Source organism: Aquarana catesbeiana, linkage group LG09, assembly GCF_042186555.1.
Source record: "Aquarana catesbeiana isolate 2022-GZ linkage group LG09, ASM4218655v1, whole genome shotgun sequence".
NCBI lineage: Eukaryota > Metazoa > Chordata > Amphibia > Anura > Ranidae > Aquarana > Aquarana catesbeiana.
The window spans coordinates 262,805,649-262,829,526 of NC_133332.1; the positions used below are offsets into that span (position 1 = coordinate 262,805,649).

Sequence of the window (23,878 nt, forward strand, 5' to 3'; positions counted from 1 at the left end):
AACCGAGCCATCGAACATCACCCAGCACTCAGTTCTCACAACTCCCCAAGCAAAAAGCTGCTGACTGTCAATCAGCAGCTCTCTGCTCTGCCCCCCACCACCCCCCCCCCCGGCGCGCGCGCGTGCGTTCACTGGTGCGCTGAGCTGTGAAGGGGCAGGGAGCAGCCGTCTCAGTCTCTCAGCGGCTCGCAGAGAGGCTGAGACAGGTGTCAGTCCAGGAACCTGGCGGATCCAGACTCCCATTGTCGGGATGACGCAGTGCCTGGAGTGATTTCTGTAATGTCGGTCGCAGGAGTGCAAAAGGAATTTTACTCCTGTGAACTACAAGTGATACTGGAAAAATTAGAATATCGTGCAAAAGTTAGTTTATTTCACTAATGCAACTTAAAAGGTGAAACTAATACAAGCCGTGATTTGTCATAATTGTGATGATTATGGCTTACAGCTCATGAAAACCCCAAATACACAATCTCAGAAAATTAGAATATTACATACAATCATTAAAACAAGGGTTGTACATAGAACAATATGGGACCTCTGCAAAGTATAAGCATGCAGTACTTGGTTTGGGCCCCTTTTGCAGCAATTACCGCCTCAATGCTGCGTGGCATGGAAGCTATTAGCCTGTGGCACTGCTAAGATGTTATGGAAGACCAGGATGCTTCAATAGCGGCCTTCAGCTCTTCTGTGTTATTTGGTCACATGTCTCATCTTTCTCTTGGCAATGCCCCATAGATTCTCTATTGGGTTCAGGTCAGGCAAGTTTGCTGGCTAATCAAGGACAGTAATCCCACGGTCATTGAACCAGGTTTTGGTGCTTTTGTCAGTGTGGGCAGGTGTCAAATCCCTGCTGGAAAATGAAGTCAGTATCCCCATAGAGCTTGTCTGCAGAAGGAAGCATGAAGTGCGCCAAAATCTCCTGGTAGGTGGCTGTGTTGACCCTGGACTTAATGAAGCACAGTGGACTAGCAGATGACATGGCTCCCCAAATCAACACAGACTGTGGAAACTTCACACTGGACTTCAAGCATCTTGCAGTGTGTGCCTCTCCATTCTTCCGCCATACTCTGGGTCCTTGGTTTCCAAATGAGATGCAAAATTTGCTCTCATCAGAAAAGAGGACTTTGGACCACTGAGCAACAGACCAGGTCAGTTTTTTCTTTAGCCCAGGTAAGACGCTTCCGACGTTGTTTGTTGTTCAGGAGTGGCTTGACAAGAGGAATACAACATTTGATGCCCATGTCCAGGATCCATCTGTGTGTTCTTGATGCAGTGACTCCAGCCTCAGTCCACTCCTTGTGAAAGTCCCCAACACTTTTGAATGGCCTTTTCCTGACAATCCTCTCCAGGCTGCGGTCATCCCTGCTGCTTGTGCACCTTTTTTCTTCCACACTTTTCCCTTCCACATAACTTTCTATTAATGTGCTTTCATTGATACAGCACTTTGGGAACATCCAACTTCTTTTGCAATTACATTTCGAGGCTTTCCCTCCTTATGGAGGGTGTCAATGATGGTTTTCTGCACAACTGTCAGGTCAGCAGTCTTTCCCATGATTGTGATTCATACTGAACCAGACTGAGAGACCATTTAAAGCCTCAGGAACCCTTTACAGGTGTTATGGCTTAATTAGCTGATTAGAGTGGGACACTTTGAGCCTAGAATATTGCACCTTTTCACAATATTCTAATTTTCTGAGATTGTGGATTTGGGGTTTTCATGAGCTGTAGGCCATAATCATCACAATTATGACAAATCACAGCTTTGAACTATCTTGCTTTTGCATGTAATGAGTCTATCTCATATATTAGTTTCACCTTTTAAGTTGCATTAGTGAAATAAATGAACTTTTGCACGATATTCTAATTTTTCGAGTATTACCTGTATAGGAGAAGCCCAGCCAAATGAGCTCAGGCTGGACTTCTCCTTTAACCTCTAACATTCTTCTGAACAAAATATTGCTAAGCTCTGCATTTTTTTTCCTATTTTTGTTTAGTAACCAATATATTTTTTATTCCCAAGATTTTTGTTAATATTGTACATTAAAATAATTCTTCTTTCTCTACAGAAATGCGGCCCATGGATTCTCTTTGATCCAGGTGGACAGTACCAGTGTAACCATGCGTGAGATCTTGGAGAAAGCTCTGAAACGCAGGAAGGGTTCTCAGAGAAACTCAGGTGTGTGAGACATTATGGGGAAAAATCCGTTTTATTGATCCAGCCCTCAGCCAGGGGCTCACTTCTGTACTGTTTAGGTGGGCTAACACTTTCATTTCAAAGTCGAGGTTAAAATCTGAACTCTAAGCAAATCACTAAATACACACTTGAAGTACTGTTTTTCCTTAATTACCTAGAATTGTAGTTCTCTGCAACCTGCCTTGGTCTCTAGGCACCCCTCCAAGTCCCAAGAGCCAGGCCTGGGGTATGCACTGCAGCTACAGAATATGAGTAGTATTGGGATACACTCACCGCACATTTTGTTTTCTTGGTATTTTACTTATTACTTAGTATTTTGTCTTATATTAAAATGTGTGTAAAAACTATTTTAAGGTGATGCTAAACAGAGAAGTGTTAATGGCCATAATTAACATTTAAAAAAAAATATATATATATATATATATATATATATATATATATATATATATATATATATATATATATATATATATATATATATATATTTTGCATATTGTTGTTGTTTTTTTATCCTTATCACTGCAGCCCTTTTGTGTGGTCACATGGTCTTTCTCTGTTCCTTGGGCTCTGCAGGGAAAGATCATTTGGGGGGGGGGGGCTTCTATTAGTGCAGTGTGAGTCTGTGCCTGCACAGCCCTGATTGGTGCTGTGCTGGTCGCATGACCAAAAAAAAATTGTTTCAGAAGAGCAATTCAAATTAAAATATAATAATATATTTTAGGAGGACATGGAGATGGAATAGGGAGGGGATTACCATTACCACTGTTTGTATGCCCACATGTGTGATTGTGATTATTAAAAAAAAAAAAAATCTATTTTACGGCTTCCTATAAATCTTTATTGAACATCAATGATGATTGACACTAGCTTTCATTCTGTTCAGACAGCATCTGCATCCAAAGCTTTTTTTTTTTTTTTTTTTGCATTACAGGTGTTATCAATTACATTCGATATATTTAATACTTATTAATATTAAACCTAAGCTTTTTGTGAGTTTTTTAGTAAATGCATTCAATCAGCATACTCTATCCCACCCTGCATAGTAGGACATGGAGGAGGGAGGGGATTGTCGTTTACCACTGTTTTGTAGGCCCACATGTGTAATTGTATAGTCATGTGGGCTAAACTGATAGGAAAAAGGAGGACAAGAAAGGAACTAAAATTGAGCATGCACAGTAGAGGACACCAGCTGGTCTATACAATCTCAACCTGCAGTGGGGACACAGAGAAGATAGGACAGGTAAAGGCAAGATCAACCAGGTATATTTTACTCTACACAAAACAAATGCTTTAGTGCATGGGTGCTCAATCTATGGCTCTCCAGCTGTTGCGGATCTACAAGTCCCATCATGCCTCTGCCTTTGGGAGTCATGCTTGTAACTGTTAGCGGCTTGCAATGCCTCATGGGACTTGTAGTTCTGCAACAGCTGAAGGGCCCCAGGTTGAGCACCCATGCTTTAGTGGCTTTGTAATAATGCAGACTGTTATATAGCATGTAATGAGAGTTTTTCATAGCCTGGGTTTAGTATCACTTTAAGTTTTGGGCAGTTTAGGGAAGTGTTAAAAGCACTTGCAGTCCCTTTGGAAAGATTTCCCTTTATTTCCCAACCCCATTGATATAACAGGAACTGGAAATACATTTCTGCAGAGTGAGAAAAATTCCCATCCCTGGAACAGGTGTCTCCATTGGAAGATTTATTCTCACCTTTTTTCCTGGTAACAACCATAACATTTTAGAGTTTCAATCACTTTCTGTCTTAGTGACAGTAGCCACCAGGATAAGCAGAATGGGTGAGTCTACCTAGCAGGGACAGTAATAAAACCTCAACAGGGGGGTTCATTTCCCTACTCTAGCAAAAAGGAAAAAAAAAAAGTTTTGACTATGTAGACACATTTATAATTTCTTGTTCCTTTTTAAGTCTTTCTCGAGAACAGCATTTTCTGCTATCCTAGAAATGTAATAAAGTTTAAACTGTTCCCAAAAAACCTTTTGAGCGGTTATGCCTCGCCCAACAACTAGCATCCCATTCATCACAAGGTTTAACAAGCTATTGACAGCCGTGAGTAAAGGGGGAGCAAGTTTTTAATAAAAGTGGTGAGAGATAAGGTGGTGAAGGACACGGGAAAGCAATCTCAAGGCCATATTCCCAGGGACAGATAAGGAAGCCTGGGAGAGATCGGATCCTCATAAAGAATGAGCGAGAGGCAGAGGGGACAGGAGCCTCATTCTGCTGCCAATGTCTGCAAGCAATTTGGCAGAACTCCAGACTCTATTGTTCAGCCTGGGCCTTGGGCAGCTTGCTCCAGATGTTCCAGCTGCACGCGCTCAGATTGTGCCAGCTGACAGCACGCTGTGGTACCTAGCTCCTCCGGACGCCCATCTCTGACCGCTGAGATAGAATTAAATGATGATGATCTCTCTCCCAAGTTGGGAGACAGATCTATGCATATAAATCTCCATCCCATCACAGCGTGAGAAGTCTTTATCCATCATCACTCATATTGAACAAGTCGTTAGCTGCTGCAAATGGTCTGCTGGGCTGGGCTGCTCTGCTTTTCTCCCCTATTTCTTCTCTTCCTTTTGCCTTTTCTCTATCTTGTCTTTTGTGCACTTTTTTTCAACTCTGCTTTATCTGGTGTATCTGTGAATTATCTCTCCATGCTGCTGCTCGCAGGAAAGTGAGACCAGGTCAATTAATCACCGCCCAGGAACCCGCTGCTTGTTCTTGAGTCTTTCTCAAGGTCGAATTGAGTTCTAACTACTTTAGAGGCCAGCTTTATAAATACAAGGCCAGCTTTGCTGCTGGTGTCCACTTATTGCTATTGCAAAGGGCAGGAGGTTGACATTTATGTAATCCCATGACAGTAACCAAAGAATATAGCTGCCAAGCGAGTCTTACTAAGCAAAGGCATGTACATCTACAATGAAGCTCTGGCTGGTTTCAGTAATTAAAAATGATATCTCTCCAGGGTCCTTAGTACATGGCATGACAGGACATGGCTGTTAATAAACTCAGTTCTGGTCTGTGATTAAGACAAAACCAATGACAAAATTTATAAGCAGTTGAGTTAAGCGACCTGTGATTTGTTGACCACTTTTTGGATTACTGCACCCACTTAACCATGCTGGTCCTTTGTGGTTTAATGGCAATTTTACCTTATAGCTAGGGAAGAACTCTAGCCACTTCAGCCCCGGAAGATATTACCCTCTTCCTGACCAGAGCATTTTTTGCGATTCGGCACTGCGTCACTTTGATAATTGCGCGGTCGTGCAACGTTGTACCCAAACAAAATTGACGTCCTTTTTTTCCCACAAATAGAGCTTTCTTTTGGTGGTATTTGATCACCTCTGCGGTTTTTATTTTTTGCGCTATAAACAAAAAGAGCGACAATTTTATAGAACATTTTGCTATAATAAATATCCCCCAAAAATATATAAAAAAAACAAATTTTTTCTTCAGTTTAGGCCGATATGTATTCTTCTGCATATTTTTTGTAAAAAAAAACGCAATAAGCGTATATTGATTGGTTTGCGCAAAAGTTATAGCGTCTACAAAATAGGGGATAGTTGTATGGCATTTTTATTAATTTTTTTTATTCGTAATGGCGGCGATCTGCGATTTTGTAACTGCAACATTATGGCGGACACTTTTGACACTATTTTGGGACCGTTGTCATTATACAGCGATCAGTGCGATAAAAATGCACTGATTACTGTGTACACTGGGGTTAAGTGTGTCCTAGGGAGTGATTCTAACTGTGGGGGGGGAATGGGCTACCTAGGACATGACAGCGATCACTGCTCCCGATGACAGTGAGCAGTAGATCTCTGTCTTGTCACTAGCCAGTACGGGGAAATGCCTTGTTTACATAGGCATCTCCCCGTTCAACCTCTCCACACCACAATTGCGGGCCGCCGGCTAACATCAAGTTCCCGGGACCCGCGGGCACACTCCCGCCGTCTGATGGGCGGCAAATTTAAAGGGACGTACGTGGAAAAGTCACTTTTTTTTTTTTTTTTTTTAATGAGCAGTTGTTAACATTTCTAATTAATACCAACAATTGTTTTCATTCAGTATGTGAGTAGGTTTTTATATAGTTCAGTGTTAGACTACAAATATGTCTGTCCCTTCTATTTCACTACAACATTCTTACTCAAATCAAGGAAACGTCCTGTTGGATTTGAGCTGTTTTCCTGATTCATACAACCTAGATGTGACCACACAGGTCCAATTTTTTAAACTTCTTTCACATACAGTATGCATGAAGGCCTTATAAATATAACCAGCTGCAGTTTTGAAATTGTATTGTGCTGTGGGCCAGGTTCACACTGGTACGACAAATGCTCCGAAGTTGGGAGCTCATGTCGCATGACGTGTGAAAAATCAATGTTTCCCTATGAGAGCCGTTTAATGGGGCGTACACACGGTCGGACTTTTCGACCGGACTGGTCTGATGGACGCCGACGGACCAAATCCGGCGAACCATCCGATCATGTGTGGGCTTCAGCGGACTTTTCCAGTCGCAAATCTGACGGACTTTAGATTTGGAACATGCTTCAAATCTTTACGTCGTAACTCCGCCGGACCCAGAAATCAGCTCGTCTCTATGCTAGTCCGACGAACAAAAACCGACGCTAGGGCAGCTATTGGCTACTGGCTATCAACTTCCTTATTTTAGTCCAGTGTACGTCATCACGTATGAATCCGTCGGACTTTAGTGTGATCGTGTGTAGGCAAGTCCGCCAAAAGTCTGTCGAAAGTCTGTCGGACTTTTGTAGCTGAAAAAGTCCGACCGTGTGTACACGGCATTAACTGGTCCGACACAAGTCCGTCCGACTTTGAAAATGCTCCCTGCGCTACTTTGGTCTGACTTTGCTCCTACTTCAGCCCATTGGATATCACTGAAGTCGGATCAAATTTGGATTGCGGTCTTAACTGATCCGACTTTGGCATGCGACTTGTGCTCTGATGATCTTGAAGGGAAACTCCACGCCAAATATAAAAAAAAAAAAAAAAAAAAAAAAAAAGGCGTGGGTTCCCCCTCCAAGACCATACCAGGCCCTTCGGTCTGGCATGGATTTTAAGGGTCTTCTCCGCTGGCTTCTCGCTCTTTTGCCGGGTCTTCTCCGCTGTCTTCTCCCTCTGTTCTACTTCTTCCGATGTTGACTCTACGCTCTCTTCCGCTCTAATGCTGGGTGTGTGGTGTGCCACTACTTATATTGACATGGAGTGGGGTCACCGGCTGACGTCACGCGGAGGCCCCATCCCTTATGACGTTACCACCCCATCATGCCCTGGGCAGGGACTTCATAAGGGGCAGGGCCTCCCGATTACATCAGCCGGTGACAGCGAACAAGACCCGGCAGAGGCAGAAGACAACGGAGAAGACCCGGCAGAAGACAGAGGGAGAAGAACTGGAGAGGCCTAGAAGACATCAGCGGAGAATGGAGAAAACCCGGAGAGGGGAAAAGAAATCGGAAGCTAAGCCAGAGCTGCCTTAATAAATTACTTTAGAAACCTGTGTACTGCGTTTTATTTTTGACACTTTTTTTTTAGGTGAATGGGTAGGGGTACCCCATACTCATTCACATAGGGTCGGGGACTGGGATCTGTCGGCCCCCTTGTTAAAGGGGGCTTCCAGATTCCGATAAAACTCCCGCCCGCAGACCCCGACAACCAACGGCCATGGTTGTCGGGAAGAGGCCCTTGTCCTCATCAACATGGGGACAAGGTACTTTGGGGTGGGGGGGGCGCAAGCCCCCCCGCCCCAAAGCACCCACCATGTTGAGGGCATGCAGCCTGGTACGGTTAAGGGGGGGGGGCGCTCGCTTGTCCCCACCCCCTTTCCTGACCTGCTGGGCTGTGTGCTCGGATAAGGGTCTGGTATTGATTTTGGGGGGGACCCCCACACCGTGTGAACCCAGCCTTAATGTGTGGCAAATTAAGATACCATATTCCTTACCAGAATTTTTTATAGCTATAGTTGGAGAATGTTTAAGGTCTGTTCTGCATAAAATTTTACTTTAAGTTCTAGCATATAAAAAGTGGTACGCTATGGAAATGCATAATCTCGTATTTGGCTTTAAAAATTCTATTAAAAAGTTACAAAGTTTACCCAACCCTGAAGGCCAGCCCTCCTACTCTCAATTGTATGCTAATCTCAAGGGTTACCATCAGGTGGGTGATATGGGAAGCTTACCTTTGATTTATACATAATGCAGCTTATCTCCTGTTTACCTAGATAAATATTTTGGGAGTTGGTGAATAGCCTTTGGCGTGCACAAATAGGCCCCAGCCTTCTTTAGCTTGGAGTACAGCCATAATAATTTTTTGCTCGTAACCCTTCAGTTTGACAACATATGTTTGTTTTGCCTTTAGGTTTCGTTATCAGAATTTTATTTTTGGATGGGGGCTTCAGTACACAGCATATCTGCTTCATTCCTGGGCCTCCCAGTGGTTTAAAAGATTCTATGGGCCCTGACAGTTATCAGTGAGGATGTCATGGTCTAGAGTCAGACCAATAGCTATCATTTCCACCATCAGGATCTCTGATGAACACCGGTTAGTACTTCTATTGGTACTTCGGTTAGTACTGCACCTCAGATGAGCCTGGGTCATTTGCACAGGGTGACCAGCTTCTGTACTTATCCAGCTGGTCGGTGGGTGCCTCTCTACTTAAGTAGGTGCAGTACTAACCGAAGTACCAATAGAAGTACTAACCGGTGTTCATCAGAGATCCTGATGGTGGAAATTAGTTTTCCTGCATGTTAGTACCAGGTCACTATTCTCAGGAAGTGAGCAAGCTAGGGACCAGTAGCGGATATAGCAGGTAGGGATCAAGCAGAAGTGTAGTCAGCACACAAGCCAAAGGTCCGTAATGAGTGGTTGCAGGTTGGGATCGAGCAGAAGCTTAATCGAGGAACAAGCCAAATGTCAGCAATGAGTGGTAGGCTCCTAGTATTTTTTCATTTACTTTTCTTTTTGGAACATTAAGGACAACACCCTTTTAAACCACAATGTTTTATATTCCTTACAAAACTAATGCAAAGCCCTCAGTCAGATTCAGTGTGTAAACTTCTAGGGCTAAGAATACTTAATCCCGTCTAGTACAAACTGCTTTCCTAACCTAATTGTTAAACAAAGCTCCTTGCCAATGCTTCTCCAGAATGACCTGAATTTTCCACAGGCCCCGAAGAGTTATTAAGGCACAGCCATAGAGTAGCTAATACCTTTCAGTGTAAATGAAAACATCTGTTTATAAGCCATGTCACAGCTGTCATACTTTGCATCTTAAATTGTCTAAAGTGACACAAAATAGCCAAAAAATGTCTGCACCATTGAGTAAGCATATTATCTCAGCCAGACAGGAAATGGGAGAGTCAGCAATGCAATCAGATGGCTGATGTCTGGCATGTAAATGTTTTCAAATTAATAAAATTGGCTTAACCACATCACTGCTGCAGTCTACTCCAAACTTTATAAGAAAAGTTTTCCTTTAAAAGAGAAACTTCTATGAAACAGAACTTTTAAAAAAAAAACTGAAGGTCGCTAAAATTTTTGTTATTACCACTTAAATCAGAGTTCCACCCAGAAATGGAACTTCCGCTGATCCGGTTCCTCCCCCCTCCAGTGTCACATTTGGCACCTTTCAGGGGGAGCAGATACCTGTCTAATCCAGGTATTTGCTCCCACTTCTGGCAAAAGAGCGCCGCAGAAACCACGGCAAACTACGCCATGTCCGGCCCTCCTCCATGCTGACACACAGGTCCCAGAAAACAGCAGGGACCATTCAGAACGCGCAGCGCGACTCGCACATGTGCAGTAGGGAATCAGCCTGTGAAGCCACAAGGCTTCATTTCCTGATTCCCTTACAGAAGATGCTGGCGCCTCCACTCTAAGCCAAGGGATGGGTCGGCTTCGGGTGAAGACATCGCGGGCTCCCTGGACAGGTAAGTGTCCTTATTTTAAAAGTCAGCAGCTGCAGTATTTGTAGCTGCGAACTTTTAATTTTTTTTTTTATTTTCTTTCGGCGGAACCCAGCTTTAAGAATCTTGCAAGATAATGATTGGGCCTTTCTTGAGTTTAACTCCAGCCAGGTTTTTTTTTTAATTCTGGATGGATTGGGAAAGATCTGCTGAAAGTGAAGACTTTTAATTAAATTTTTATCACTACATTCAAGGGACACAGCAAACGTGGAAGAAGGTGCTCTGGTCAAATGAGACCAAAATTTAAGTTTTTGGCCTAAAAGCAAAACGCTATGTGTGGTAGAAAAGAACACTGCCCATCACCTTGAACACACCATCCTCACTGTGAATTATGGTGGTGGCAGCATCATGTTATAAGGATGCGTTTCTTCAGCAGGGACAGAAAAGCTGGTCAGAGTTGATGGGAAGATGGATGAAGCCAGATACAGGGAAATCTTAGGAGAAAACCTTAGTCTGCAAAAGACCTGAGACTAGGGCGGAGGTTCAACTTCCAGCAGGACAAAGACCCTAAACATACAGTCAAAGCTATAATGTAATGGTTTAGATCAAAGCATATTCATGTGTTAGAATGGCCCAGTCAAAGTCCAGACCTACATCCAATTGAGAGTCTGTGGCAGAGCTTGAGCTATTTTACAAAGAGGAATTGGCAAAAATGTCACTCTCTAGATGTGCAAAGCTGGTAGAGTCATTCCCCAAAAATACTTGCAGCTGTAATTACAGCGAAAGATGGTTCTACTAAGTATTGACTCGGGGGCTCAATGCAAATACACGTCACACTATAAAGTTATTTGTTTGTAAAAACAATTGAAAAACATTTATCATTTTCCTTCCACTGCACAATTATGTGCCACTTTGTGTTGGTCTATCACATAACATCCCGATAAAATACATTTACGTTTTTGGTTGTAACATGACAAAATGTGGTAAATTTCAAGCGGTATGAATACTTTTTAAAGGCACTGTATATATATCCTGTCTTCATGGTGGTATCACAAATAATAATTTTTAACTTTAAAAAAAAAAAAATATTGTTTACTTCCACCCTGGACCGGAAGTGACACCATGACGTTGCTCCGGTCCTCCAAGCCCATAGAGGCGATCAAATACGATCTAGTTTTTGATCACCTATGGGACCATCTGGCCGCACCGTTGGATAATTTCTCAGGTTTGCCAGTTTGAATGGTATGTCCGAGAAACACCGGTGAGTGGAGGGAGGAGAGGCGGTCTTGAAGTGGTTAAGCTTCTTCTCCCTGGAGATGCTTAAGAGGAGATATGATGGCAATATACAAATATTTATAAAAATAACTCCAGCATAGGAAGGAAACTATTCAGTCTCCGATCAATCAGGAAGACACGTGGCCACTCAATGAATTCGGACAAGAAGCAGGTTCAACCTTAAACTGCGTAAGGGTTTTTGTTTCCTATTAGAGCGGTAAGGATGTGGAACTCCCTTTCACAGTCTGTGGTTTCAGCGGGTAATGTTGCTAATTTAAAAAAATAAGGAGTCCCCTGAACTACGGAATCTGTATGTGGTTTGGAGGTAGGATATGAAACTGGTGGAGAGGTGGTTTGAGTGAGGCGATCCTGGTTTGAGTAACTACTTCGGGTAGTGTATTTAATCAGAACATTACGGTCTCTTTTTTTTTTTTCTCTTCATTTACCTTTTTTGTGTTGTGTCTGTGTGTGTGTTTTGTGTGATTATAGCTAATATTACTGTGGGAGTTGAAGAAAGGGAGTAGGAAATTATATATTTTATTTTATCTAAATGGATGAAAGAAAATAAGACAGGGATATCCCTAGTAGGGTTTAGGGATATATGGTCTTGGGCAGTGGTGGCGGAACTTGGTGCAGGGGATGTTTTGGGACCATGCCTCCCTTGAGTGTGGGGAGTGTCTGCGTTTCCGGGGTCCGCCATCACGGGTCTGGAGTATGATCAGGGGTTGTCTCTCTCCCTTGTTTGTTTATGATTTTTTTTTTTTTTTTTTTTTCTCTTTTCAGAGACCCCTTCAGTGTGTTGGTATATCTTTGTTTTATGTTTTATATATTATTGTAATGTGGTATTTATATGTATATTTATATTTATGTGTGTGTGTATGTATTTTTTTTTTTTTTTTCCGGCACCCATTGGATGAGATTAATGCTTGTCTTTTCTTTTTTTTTCTCCTTTTTTTGTTATGTGAATTTAAAATTTTCAATAAAAATGGAATGCTGTAATTTCAAAAAATTTTTAGATCCTGATATTGAATACAATCTACAGGGATATGGGAAGTGGTAGAGACATAATGCACACACCCACACACAGGTTTAACGTGGTGGACTGGTGTCTTTATTCAACCTTACCAACTATGTAACTACAAAGATGTGCACTGTGTAGCCAAACCGAAACATGCCAGATCCTCCACCATATGTCAGCCCAAACGCTTACCTCCTCTGTAGACCTCTTAATATTATAGGAGGTATAAACCACGCAATAATGAGGTCACAGGCAGTATTTCATCTTTATATGCAGGTATCATATCAGGTTGGTGTGTGTGGGGGGGGTTGCAGGACTGTGAAGACATTTTGACCCTGCTGGGCCATGTGAAGGTGTCAGGAGGATGTCATCCAGGGTTCTCACTTATGCAGGGTGAGGAGCTCTGGGATGTCTATTCTGAATGGAGAAAATGGGTTTTGCAGTTTTCCCCAGATTGGTACATGTGTAGTGTGGCGAGGCCGCACTCCTGACAGCCCAATGTGTGATAAGGGTGAAAAACAGTCTTGGCTCCTGCCAAGCCATTCCTTCTGATGCATTTTTCTCTGCCCCCAGGCTTAGTCAGAGGCCTTGATTTGTAGATGAGTATCTTGGATGTCGGCACCAGCACTAACATTGACCACTGGAGTGGGTACATTGGCACTTAGAGCATTGCTCTGAGCTAGTAGAACTCCTGGCTTGGGTCCAAATTTTACAGGAAACCAACATCCTGTTTGTGCAGGCATGCACAACCCTTTTGGTAAAAGGGCTGTTCAGGGATTCTTCCCTGGAGGCATGCTGCTGCGGGAGCTGTGTGTGTGTGTCAAGAAGAGGCAATCTGAGCAGGCCATTGTCTGAGAGTGGTATTAAAGACCGTAGGTAATTAGGCAGGAGCCTTTGAATCCAAAGTTGGGCAAAGTCATCGCTGATCACTAACTTCTTGTCCTTTAGTGAGCAGAGAGGGGTTCCTGTCAGTCACTGGCTCACTGCTCTGCCTCTCCAGGGCTCTTTGGAGCACTGGGCTGTGGAGGGGGTGGGAGTGGCCTGCTCAGGCTTTCAGCTGCAATAATATTAAACCCCTCTGTGTTTTAAGCACTTTTAGCAGCTGATTTAATCACGGAGTATGCAGCTTTTTTTTTTTTTTATCTTGAAATCATTGCTTACGCTCTAGTTTAGGCTAGTGACATGATCTCTGCCCTAGGTTTTCTGTTTCACAGTAGCTTCTTTCTTCTGCGGTATCCTATAAAGTGACCCTTGCATGCAGTGGCTATAGTTGTCTCCTTTCACTGTATGCTTCAATAGAAACACACAGCCCTGCAGCCTAGGGTTGCAAGGCGCTCCTCCCCCCCCCCCCCTCGTTTTTAAGCTAAGAAAGTGGCTGGGGACTGTACTGTATACTGCTAATCTTTGTGACGATTATGGCTTATGAAAACCCCAAATCCACAATCTCAGAAAATTAGAGTATTACATGCAATTAATAAAACAAGGATTGTACATAGAACAATATCGGACCTCTGAAAAGTATAAACATGCATATGTACTCAGTACTTGGTTTGGGCCCCTTTTGCAGCAATTACTGCCTCAGTGCGACATGACATGGAAGCCATCAGCCTGTAGCACTGCTGAGGTGTTATGGTAGACCAGGATGCTTCAATAGCGGCCTTCAGCTCTTCTGCATTGTTCGTTCTCATGTCTCTCATCTTTCTCTTAGCAATGCCCCATAGATTCTCTATGGGGTTCAGGTCAGGCTAGTTTGCTGGCCAATCTCAAGCACAGTAATCCCACGGTCATTGAACCAGGTTTTGGTGCTTTTGGCAGTGTGGGCATGTGCCAAGTCCTGCTGGAAAATGAAGTCAGCATCCCCATAGAGCTCGTCTGCGTAAGGAAGCATGAAGTGCTCCAAAATCTCCTGGTAGATGGCTGCGTTGACCCTGGACTTAATGAAGCACAGTGGACCAACACCAGCAGATGACATGGCTCCCCAAATCAACACAGACTGTGGAAACTTCACACTGGACTTCAAGCATCTTGCAGTGTGTGCCTCTCCATTCTTCCGCCATACTCTGGGTCCTTGGTTTCCAAATGAGATGCAAAATTTGCTCTCTTAAGAAAAGAGGACTTTGGACCAGTGAGCAACAGACCAGGTCTGTTTTTTCTTTTTGAAGCCCATGTCCAGGATCCGTCTGTGTGTGGTGGCTCTTGATGCACTGACTCCAGCCCCAGTCTGCTCCTTGTGAAAATCCTCAACACTTTTGAATGGCCTTTTCCTGACAATCCTCTCCAGGCTGTGGTCATCCCCGTTCCTTGTGCACCTTTTTCTTCCACACTTTTCCCTTCCACATAACTTTCTATTAATGTGCTTTGATACAGCACTTTGGGAACATCTAACTTCTTTTGCAATTACCTTTTGAGGCTTTCCCTTCTTATGGAGGGTGTCAATGATGGTTTTATGCACAACTGTCAGATCAGCAGTCTTTCCCATGATTGTGATTCCTACTGAACCAGACTGAGAGACTATTTAAAGCAGGGATATGCAATTAGCGGACCTCCAGCTGTTGCAAAACTACAAGTCCCATCATGCCTCTGTCTCTGAGTGTCATGCTTGTGGCTGTCAGAGTCTTGCTATGCCTCATGGGATGTGTAGTTCTACAACAGCTGGAGGTCCGTTAATTGCATATCCCTGATTTAAAGGCTCAGGAACCCTTTGCAGCTGTTATGGCTTAATTAGCTGATTAGAGTGGGACACTTTGAGCCTAGAATATTGAACCTTTTCACAATATTCTAATTTTCTGAGATTGTGAATTTGGCGTTTTCATGAGCTGTAAGCCATAATCATCACAATGATGACAAATCACAGCTTGAACTATCTTGCCTTGCATGTAATGAGTCTATCTCATATATTAGTTTCACCTTTTAAGTTGCATTAGTGAAATAAATTAACTTTTGCACAATATTCTAATTTTTCGAGTATCACCGGTACAATTAAGACCCTGGTCCTGCTAAAACTTTAATGGACCCTGACAGTTCTTCGTGAGGCATGAGCATTGCATTTTGAAAAAAAGACTTAAAATTTGTTGTCCATAGTGACCAATCAGGCTGTTCCTTTTATGCATTATAAACATCAACAAAATAGCCTGGTTTCAATAGGCAATACAGAACATTCTTATGGTTTCTGGCGCCCACTGTACTTTTTCTAGTTTCACTCTCAACTACTTTTTCCCATTCTCTTTTTTCATAAAAATGTGCTTTTTGTCATCAGTATTTTATAAAATATGGTGTGTACTCAAAAGCTGATATATTTCACATTTCCAAATACCCCTAGCTAATATATTCACCCAAAATGTTTATTTATAATTTGTATTAAGTAATGTAGGTATTTCCTCCTTTTTAAACATCCAGCTGGAACAAGACTTTGTTGGCATTAAACCTAGAAAAGGAAATACGTAACTGTTAATTCATTTTCTAAAATGAGAGAAATTACTTTTTCTAAATGGCCTTAAAGAATCTTGAATGATTTATTAGTGTGAGTGATTTACAAAATTCTAGAACAAAAACAGGATGCCAGAATTGTAATATAGAGAATCACATTTGTGGAGTTACTACATCAAGACTAAGCCTCAGTTGGTTACGAAATGAGACATTAAAGTGAACCTGTCAGTATACATGCTGTTACTTTTTTTTTAGCCAGAAAAGCATATTCTTTGTACCCACCTCCCAAAATCCTAATTTCACTTTATTTCTAGGAACTCCATTACTTGAATTTTTGACTAAGCCCCAAAAGAAATCCCGAGCAGATACGCTCAGGCTCAAAATTTGGGAAAAAAATATTTAGAGACAGATTAACTAATGTCTAATACAAACTTTCATCAAAGGACACAGCACTGTAAATTCATGTATGTGTGGATACACTGCCACCTATAGAAGATTTGGTCACTTAAAACTAAAATGGTCTAGTTCCCTTTGGTGGTTATACCCATGTACCTGCTTAGTTTAGCTAAGTGTTCTAAGAAGGTAGGACATCACATGCTGTACTGAATCAAAATGTCTCTTATTTGAATGAATATGAATATATATAGTCAGGTCCATAAATATTGGGACACCAACACAGTTCTAATATTTTTGGCTCTATACACCACCACAATGGATTTGAAATGAAACAAACAAGATGTGCTTTAACTGCAGACTTTCAGCTTTAATTTGAGGGTATTTACATCCAAATCAGGTGAACGGTCTAGGAATTACAACAGTTTGTATATGTGCCTCCCACTTTTTAAGGGACAAAAAATAATGGGACAATTGGCTGCTCAGCTGTTCCATGGCCAGGTGTGTGTTGTCCCCTCATTATTCCATTTACAAGGAGCAGATAAAAGGTCCAGAGTTCAATTCAAGTGCGCTATTTGCATTTGGAATCTGTTGCTGTCAACTCTCAATATGAGATCCAAAGAGCTGTCACTATCAGTGAAGCAAGTCATCATTAGGCTGAAAAAAACAAAACAAACCCATCAGGGAGATGGCAAAAACATTAGGTGTGGCCAAATCAACTGTTTGGAACATTCTTAAAAAGAAAGAACGCACCGGTGAGCTCAGCAACACCAAAAGACACGGAAGACCACGGAAAACAACTGTGGTGGATGACCGAAGAATTCTTTCCCTGGTGAAGAAAACACCCTTTACAAGAGTTGGCCAGATCAAGAACACTCTCCAGGAAGTAGGTGTATGTGTGTCAAAGTCATCAATCAAGAAAAGACTTCACCAGAGTGAATACAGAGGGTTCACCACTAGATGTAAACCATTGGTGAGCCTTAAAAACAGGAAGGCCAGATTAGAGTTTGCCAAACAACATCTAAAAAAGCCTTCACAGTTCTGGAACAACATCCTATGGACAGATGAAACCACGATCAACTTGTACCAGAGTGATGGGAAGAGAACTGATCATGATCCAAAGCATACCAAAGCATACCACCTCATCAGTGAAGCATAGTGGTGGTAGTGTCATGGCGTGGGCATGTATGGCTGCCAATGGAACTGGTTCTTTTGTATTTATTGATGATGTGACTGCTGACAAAAGCAGCAGGATGAATTCTGTAGTGTTTTGGGCAATATTATCTGCTCATATTCAGAAAAATGCTTCAGAACTCATTAGACGGCGCTTCACAGTGCAGATGGACAATGACCCGAAGCATACTGCGAAAGCAACCAAATAGTTTTTTAAGGCAAAGAAGTGGAATGTTATGCAATGGCCAAGTCAGTCACCTGACCTGAATCTGATTGAGCATGCTGAGGACAAAACTGAAGGAAAAATGCCCCAAGAAAAAGCAGGAACTGAAGACAGTTGCAGTAGAGGCCTGGCAGAGCATCACCAGGTATGAAACCCAGCGTCTGGTTATGTCTATGCGTTCCAGACTTCAGGCTGTATTTGACTGCAAAGGATTTGCAACCAAGTATTAAAAAGTGAAAGTTTGATGAATGATTGTTAATCTGTCCCATTACTTTTGATCCCTTAAAAAGTTGGAGGCACATATACAAACTGTTGTATTTCCTACACCATTCACCTGATGTAAATACCCTCAAATTAAAGCTGAAAGTCTGCAGTTAAAGCACATCTTGTTTGTTTCATTTCAAATCCATTGTAGTGGTGTATAGAGCCAAAAAGATTAGAATTGTGTCAATGTACCAATATTTATGGACCTGACTGTATATAAACAAATATATCATTATGTATACATGGCACTCAGTGATTTTCCCTGTATAACTATGGTTGAATAGAAATATATTTTATAATATGAAATTAAATCCCCGTTATGATTAAAATGTGTGTGAATTTGGCTGCGGAGCCAGAAAACACAGTTAACGAAGGTCTCCAATGAGCTATATAATACAGCAATCTGACAGGAATTATTATCTAAAGATACTTGATGACATAATTAACAAATTGTATGAAAATCTATATGCTGTAACCCATATAAGGTTTATTACAATATCGCTAGGCCTTTAACATCTTCCTGCCAGCAGTGCTTGAAAATGCCTAGCAATATTGTACATTAATGCATGAGCATTAAAGAGCGCCTACAGACTTTTTTGCTTTCCACCGCATTTTGTTTGCCATTTTTACAAACTAATTGGAGCACTTTGTTCACATTTTCATGAGATGATATTGTTCTGAAAATCTCAAATGGAGGACTTCACTATACCTCATTACAGCCAGGGGAGGACTGGGTATGTTCGTCCTGGAGATAAGACACAACCAGCTAGTGCTTTCTTTTATGGGACAGATCTCTGGACTAAAGAATGTACCACACAAAGTGTGGCTTAGTGACACCGTGATCGGTGGACATGGGGAATGGTGGGGGTTTCCAAAGGATATGGTTGAAAGCCAGCGTTGACGGATGCAAAAGCAGTTGAAGTAGGTTTAATTGCAGGGCAACCGCACTTGCAGTAAATTTAGAATGATCTCAGAAGCTTCTCATACTCATGTCAAAAGCACATTTTATTTGCCTATTAAAGCCCTAATTACGACACACCTTTTTTTCTCCTCCTGCATTTACTTCTTTTTTCAGCTCTTAGCCTTCAGTCACATGGCCTCTCAGAGCACCAAAGGAAGTTGGTGGTGGAAGACTTATTTAATACTCTGCCCAGCACGAGTTCAATTCTGAACGATTCCAGAACAACATACTCAATGAGGCTTTAGCAACTTTTAGATTTGCTTTTGTAGTCCGATGAAGGAAAACTTCAAACAAGCCCAATAGCTCTGTTGAGGGGGCTTCCACAAAGCATGGTTTCTCTCAATGGGCAACTAACAGTAGCTGAAACCATAGAAATACTTGATGAAAGAGCCCAAAATAATTTTAACTGCTGGTATAAAAGTCCTAGAAAATAACTTTTTTTTTAATCCAGAATTAAAATAATCTTGGACACTTATCTCGTTTTGGTCTGGTGCTTCTTTCTGAATTTCTATGATTTTGACTCTTATCGTTGTCTGAATTGGGGGCAGTATCTCAACTCAAGGCCACCAGCTTAGCACATCTTATTAGTAAGGGCGGGGGTCCCAAGTTTAGTCCCATGCTGATTACAGCATCTTTGTTAATTGACTCTATGTGCAAGTCCTTTAGACTTGCACCTTAATCCGGCCATACATGGATCGAAATTTGGGAGGTTCAGCAGGGACTGGACGAATTTTGATCTTCGAGGGGCGTTCAAGTCAAACCTGGACTTTTGAGTTTATATAATAAAAGAACAAATTTCATGGAGTGGAAACTGCATATATTTTTCGCCATAATCCCCTGCTACATTTGTCCCAGTGTCACTAATGCCTGGAAAGCTTCAGCACAGAAAGATTTGTCAGTATGCCTGAACCATGCTAGGGCAGCCTGCTTCACTTCGTCATCAGTGCTGAAATGCTGACCTCCGAGGAACTCTTTTAGGGGTCCAAACGGGTGGAAATCATGCGGGGTGTGGTGGCAGTACCTTCCAGCGGAGTTGCTGTAATGTGCACATAGTGCAGTATGAGCTTGTGCGTTGTCCTGGAAAACCAGGACGCCCTTAGTGATCAAACCAGGCCATTTTTTTCCATATATACGTATGCGCATCACTCAGAACACGATAGTTATATACACTGTTGATAGAGGCACTACGGGTTGGAAAATCCACATGAATAATGCCACGTTTGTCCCAGAAAACACTTGCCATCACTACCTGCAGACGCAATTGTTCAATTTTTTTTGGTGGTCTTGATTCCCAAGTGAAATGATTTGCCCAGGTTTTGTCACATGTAATCCTGGTAAATTCTGGCCCTCCCTGTCAAAACGCTCCTTCAACACAGTGCAGACTTCAACTCTTCTATGCTGGTCAAAAGTGGGAAGCTGTCTTGGTATACAGCGTACGCTACCTTTTTGAAAATACAAATGTTCGTGAATGAACATGTTTACCGTTCCCACAGAAAGATTAGTCTTTTGTTCAATTTCAGGACAGGTTATGCTTTGATTATCCAGGAGCAGGCATTCCACGTGCTGAATGTTCACAGGAATGACTGCTGTGGGCTGGGAACCACCACAATCATCTGTGAAATGTTTACACCATTCAAATGTCTTACTTATGCTTGAAGTCTTCTGTAGATATCTAGTTTTTACGCCTTTGTTCACAAGAAACTACATCACCACACACTGTCCCATGCACGCACTAAAACTGTTGTCTGTAGAGGTCGACCAATATATCGGCCGACCGATATATCGGCCAATATTTGGCCGTTTTTATGAAATCGGCATCGGCCGATTATTGTGTAAACGAGGCCGATTCGTGGCCGCCTGCAGTACTGACCAGTGTGCCCGCAGCATGTAAAATGAATCCTCCATCCTTCAGCCGCGCGGCCGGCTACTATAGAAGGGAAGGAGAAAGTTTCACTGACACGGCCCAGCCCCCCCCCCCGGCGGTCTGTAGCAGAGGAACATCATTACCATATGACAAGCCTCTGCTACCTGACTAGTAAGTTGTAACTCCTCCCAGCAGGAGATCGTGGCCAGCACTAGCTAAGCTCCTCTTCCTTCCCTGCTGACGCAGAGCTTGCTGGCTGCTTCTGTGTCACATGTTATGTGATTGGCTGGTCAGTTCATCAGCGTCTATCTGCATGCACCTAGCCCTATCAGGTGCATGCAGATAGATACCAGCATGTATAGAGGGTAAGTCACAAAAATTGAGTGTGCTACTGTGCCCCTCAGCAGACTTTATTTAATCTCCTCTGGCATTTAGAAAATGGATGAGGATGACTGGGTGTATATAAAAGAGTTGCATTGTGGAGATCCATTTTCACAATGCAACTCAATCATCTTCATCCCCACCCTCAGCACCATCCATCCCTTTCCACAACCCATCCCCATCCATCCATCCCTCTCCACAACCCATCCCCATCCATCCCTCTCCACAACCCATCCCCATCCATCCCTCTCCACAACCCATCCCCATCCATCCCTCTCCACAACCCATCCATCCCTCTCCACAACCCATCCCCATCCATCCCTCTCCACAACCCATCCCCATCCATCCCTCTCCACAACCCATCCCCATCCATCCCTCTCCACAACCCATCCCCATCCATCCCTCTCCACAACCCATCCCCATCCATCCCTCTCCACAACCCATCCCCATCCATCCCTCTCCACAACCCATCCCCATCCATCCCTCTCCACAACCCATCCCCATCCACCCCTCTCCACAACCCATCCCCATCCACCCCTCTCCACAACCCATCCCCATCCATCCCTCTCCACAACCCATCCCCATCCATCCCTCTCCACAACCCATCCCCATCCATCCCTTTCCACAACCCATCCCCATCCATCCCTTTCCACAACCCATCCCCATCCATCCCTTTCCACAACCCATCCCCATCCATCCCTCTCCACAACCCATCCCCATCCATCCCTCTCCACAACCCATCCCCATCCATCCCTCTCCACAACCCATCCCCATCCACCCCTCTCCACAACCCATCCCCATCCACCCCTCTCCACAACCCATCCCCATCCATCCCTCTCCACAACCCATCCTCATCCATCCCTCTCCACAACCCATCCCCATCCATCCCTCTCCACAACCCATCCCCATCCACCCCTCTCCACAACCCATCCCCATCCACCCCTCTCCACAACCCATCCACCCCTCTCCACAACCCATCCCCATCCACCCCTCTCCACAACCCAACCCCATCCACCCCTCTCCACAACCCATCCCCATCCACCCCTCTCCACAACCCATCCCCATCCACCCCTCTCCACAACCCATCCCCATCCACCCCTCTCCACAACCCATCCCCATCCACCCCTCTCCACAACCCATCCCCATCCATCCCTCTCCACAACCCATCCCCATCCATCCCTCTCCACAACCCATCCCCATCCATCCCTCTCCACAACCCATCCCCATCCATCCCTCTCCACAACCCATCCATCCCTCTCCACAACCCATCCCCATCCATCCCTCTCCACAACCCATCCCCATCCATCCCTCTCCACAACCCATCCCCATCCATCCCTCTCCACAACCCATCCCCATCCATCCCTCTCCACAACCCATCCCCATCCATCCCTCTCCACAACCCATCCCCATCCATCCCTCTCCACAACCCATCCCCATCCACCCCTCTCCACAACCCATCCCCATCCACCCCTCTCCACAACCCATCCCCATCCACCCCTCTCCACAACCCATCCCCATCCATCCCTCTCCACAACCCATCCCCATCCATCCCTTTCCACAACCCATCCCCATCCATCCCTTTCCACAACCCATCCCCATCCATCCCTTTCCACAACCCATCCCCATCCATCCCTCTCCACAACCCATCCCCATCCATCCCTCTCCACAACCCATCCCCATCCATCCCTCTCCACAACCCATCCCCATCCATCCCTCTCCACAACCCATCCCCATCCACCCCTCTCCACAACCCATCCCCATCCACCCCTCTCCACAACCCATCCCCATCCATCCCTCTCCACAACCCATCCTCATCCATCCCTCTCCACAACCCATCCCCATCCATCCCTCTCCACAACCCATCCCCATCCACCCCTCTCCACAACCCATCCCCATCCACCCCTCTCCACAACCCATCCACCCCTCTCCACAACCCATCCCCATCCACCCCTCTCCACAACCCAACCCCATCCACCCCTCTCCACAACCCATCCCCATCCACCCCTCTCCACAACCCATCCCCATCCACCCCTCTCCACAACCCATCCCCATCCACCCCTCTCCACAACCCATCCCCATCCACCCCTCTCCACAACCCATCCCCATCCACCCCTCTCCACAACCCATCCCCATCCACCCCTCTCCACAACCCATCCCCATCCACCCCTCTCCACAACCCATCCCCATCCACCCCTCTCCACAACCCATCCCCATCCACCCCTCTCCACAACCCATCCCCATCCACCCCTCTCCACAACCCATCCCCATCCACCCCTCTCCACAACCCATCCCCATCCACCCCTCTCCACAACCCATCCCCATCCACCCCTCTCCACAACCCATCCCCATCCACCCCTCTCCACAACCCATCCCCATCCACCCCTTTCCACAACCCATCCCCATCCACCCCTTTCCACAACCCATCCCCATCCATCCCTCTCCACAACCCATCCCCATCCACCCCTCTCCACAACCCATCCCCATCCACCCCTCTCCACAACCCATCCCCATCCATCCCTCTCCACAACCCATCCCCATCCATCCCTCTCCACAACCCATCCCCATCCATCCCTCTCCACAACCCATCCCCATCCATCCCTCTCCACAACCCATCCATCCCTCTCCACAACCCATCCCCATCCATCCCTCTCCACAACCCATCCCCATCCATCCCTCTCCACAACCCATCCCCATCCATCCCTCTCCACAACCCATCCCCATCCATCCCTCTCCACAACCCATCCCCATCCATCCCTCTCCACAACCCATCCCCATCCAT

General features: G+C 44.4%; 1 protein-coding gene across 3 annotated transcripts in view; it reads left to right on the plus strand.

Moving 5' to 3' along the window:
• The window catches only part of MAPKAP1 (MAPK associated protein 1), a 399,325-nt gene that overhangs the window by 204,444 nt on the left and 171,003 nt on the right, over positions 1-23,878 (plus strand). For all 3 annotated transcript variants that reach the window (XM_073600313.1, XM_073600315.1, XM_073600314.1), the window contains one exon: positions 2,067-2,176. In XM_073600313.1, the coding sequence (XP_073456414.1) occupies positions 2,067-2,176 (110 nt within the window). The remainder of the gene's footprint in view (positions 1-2,066; positions 2,177-23,878) is intronic.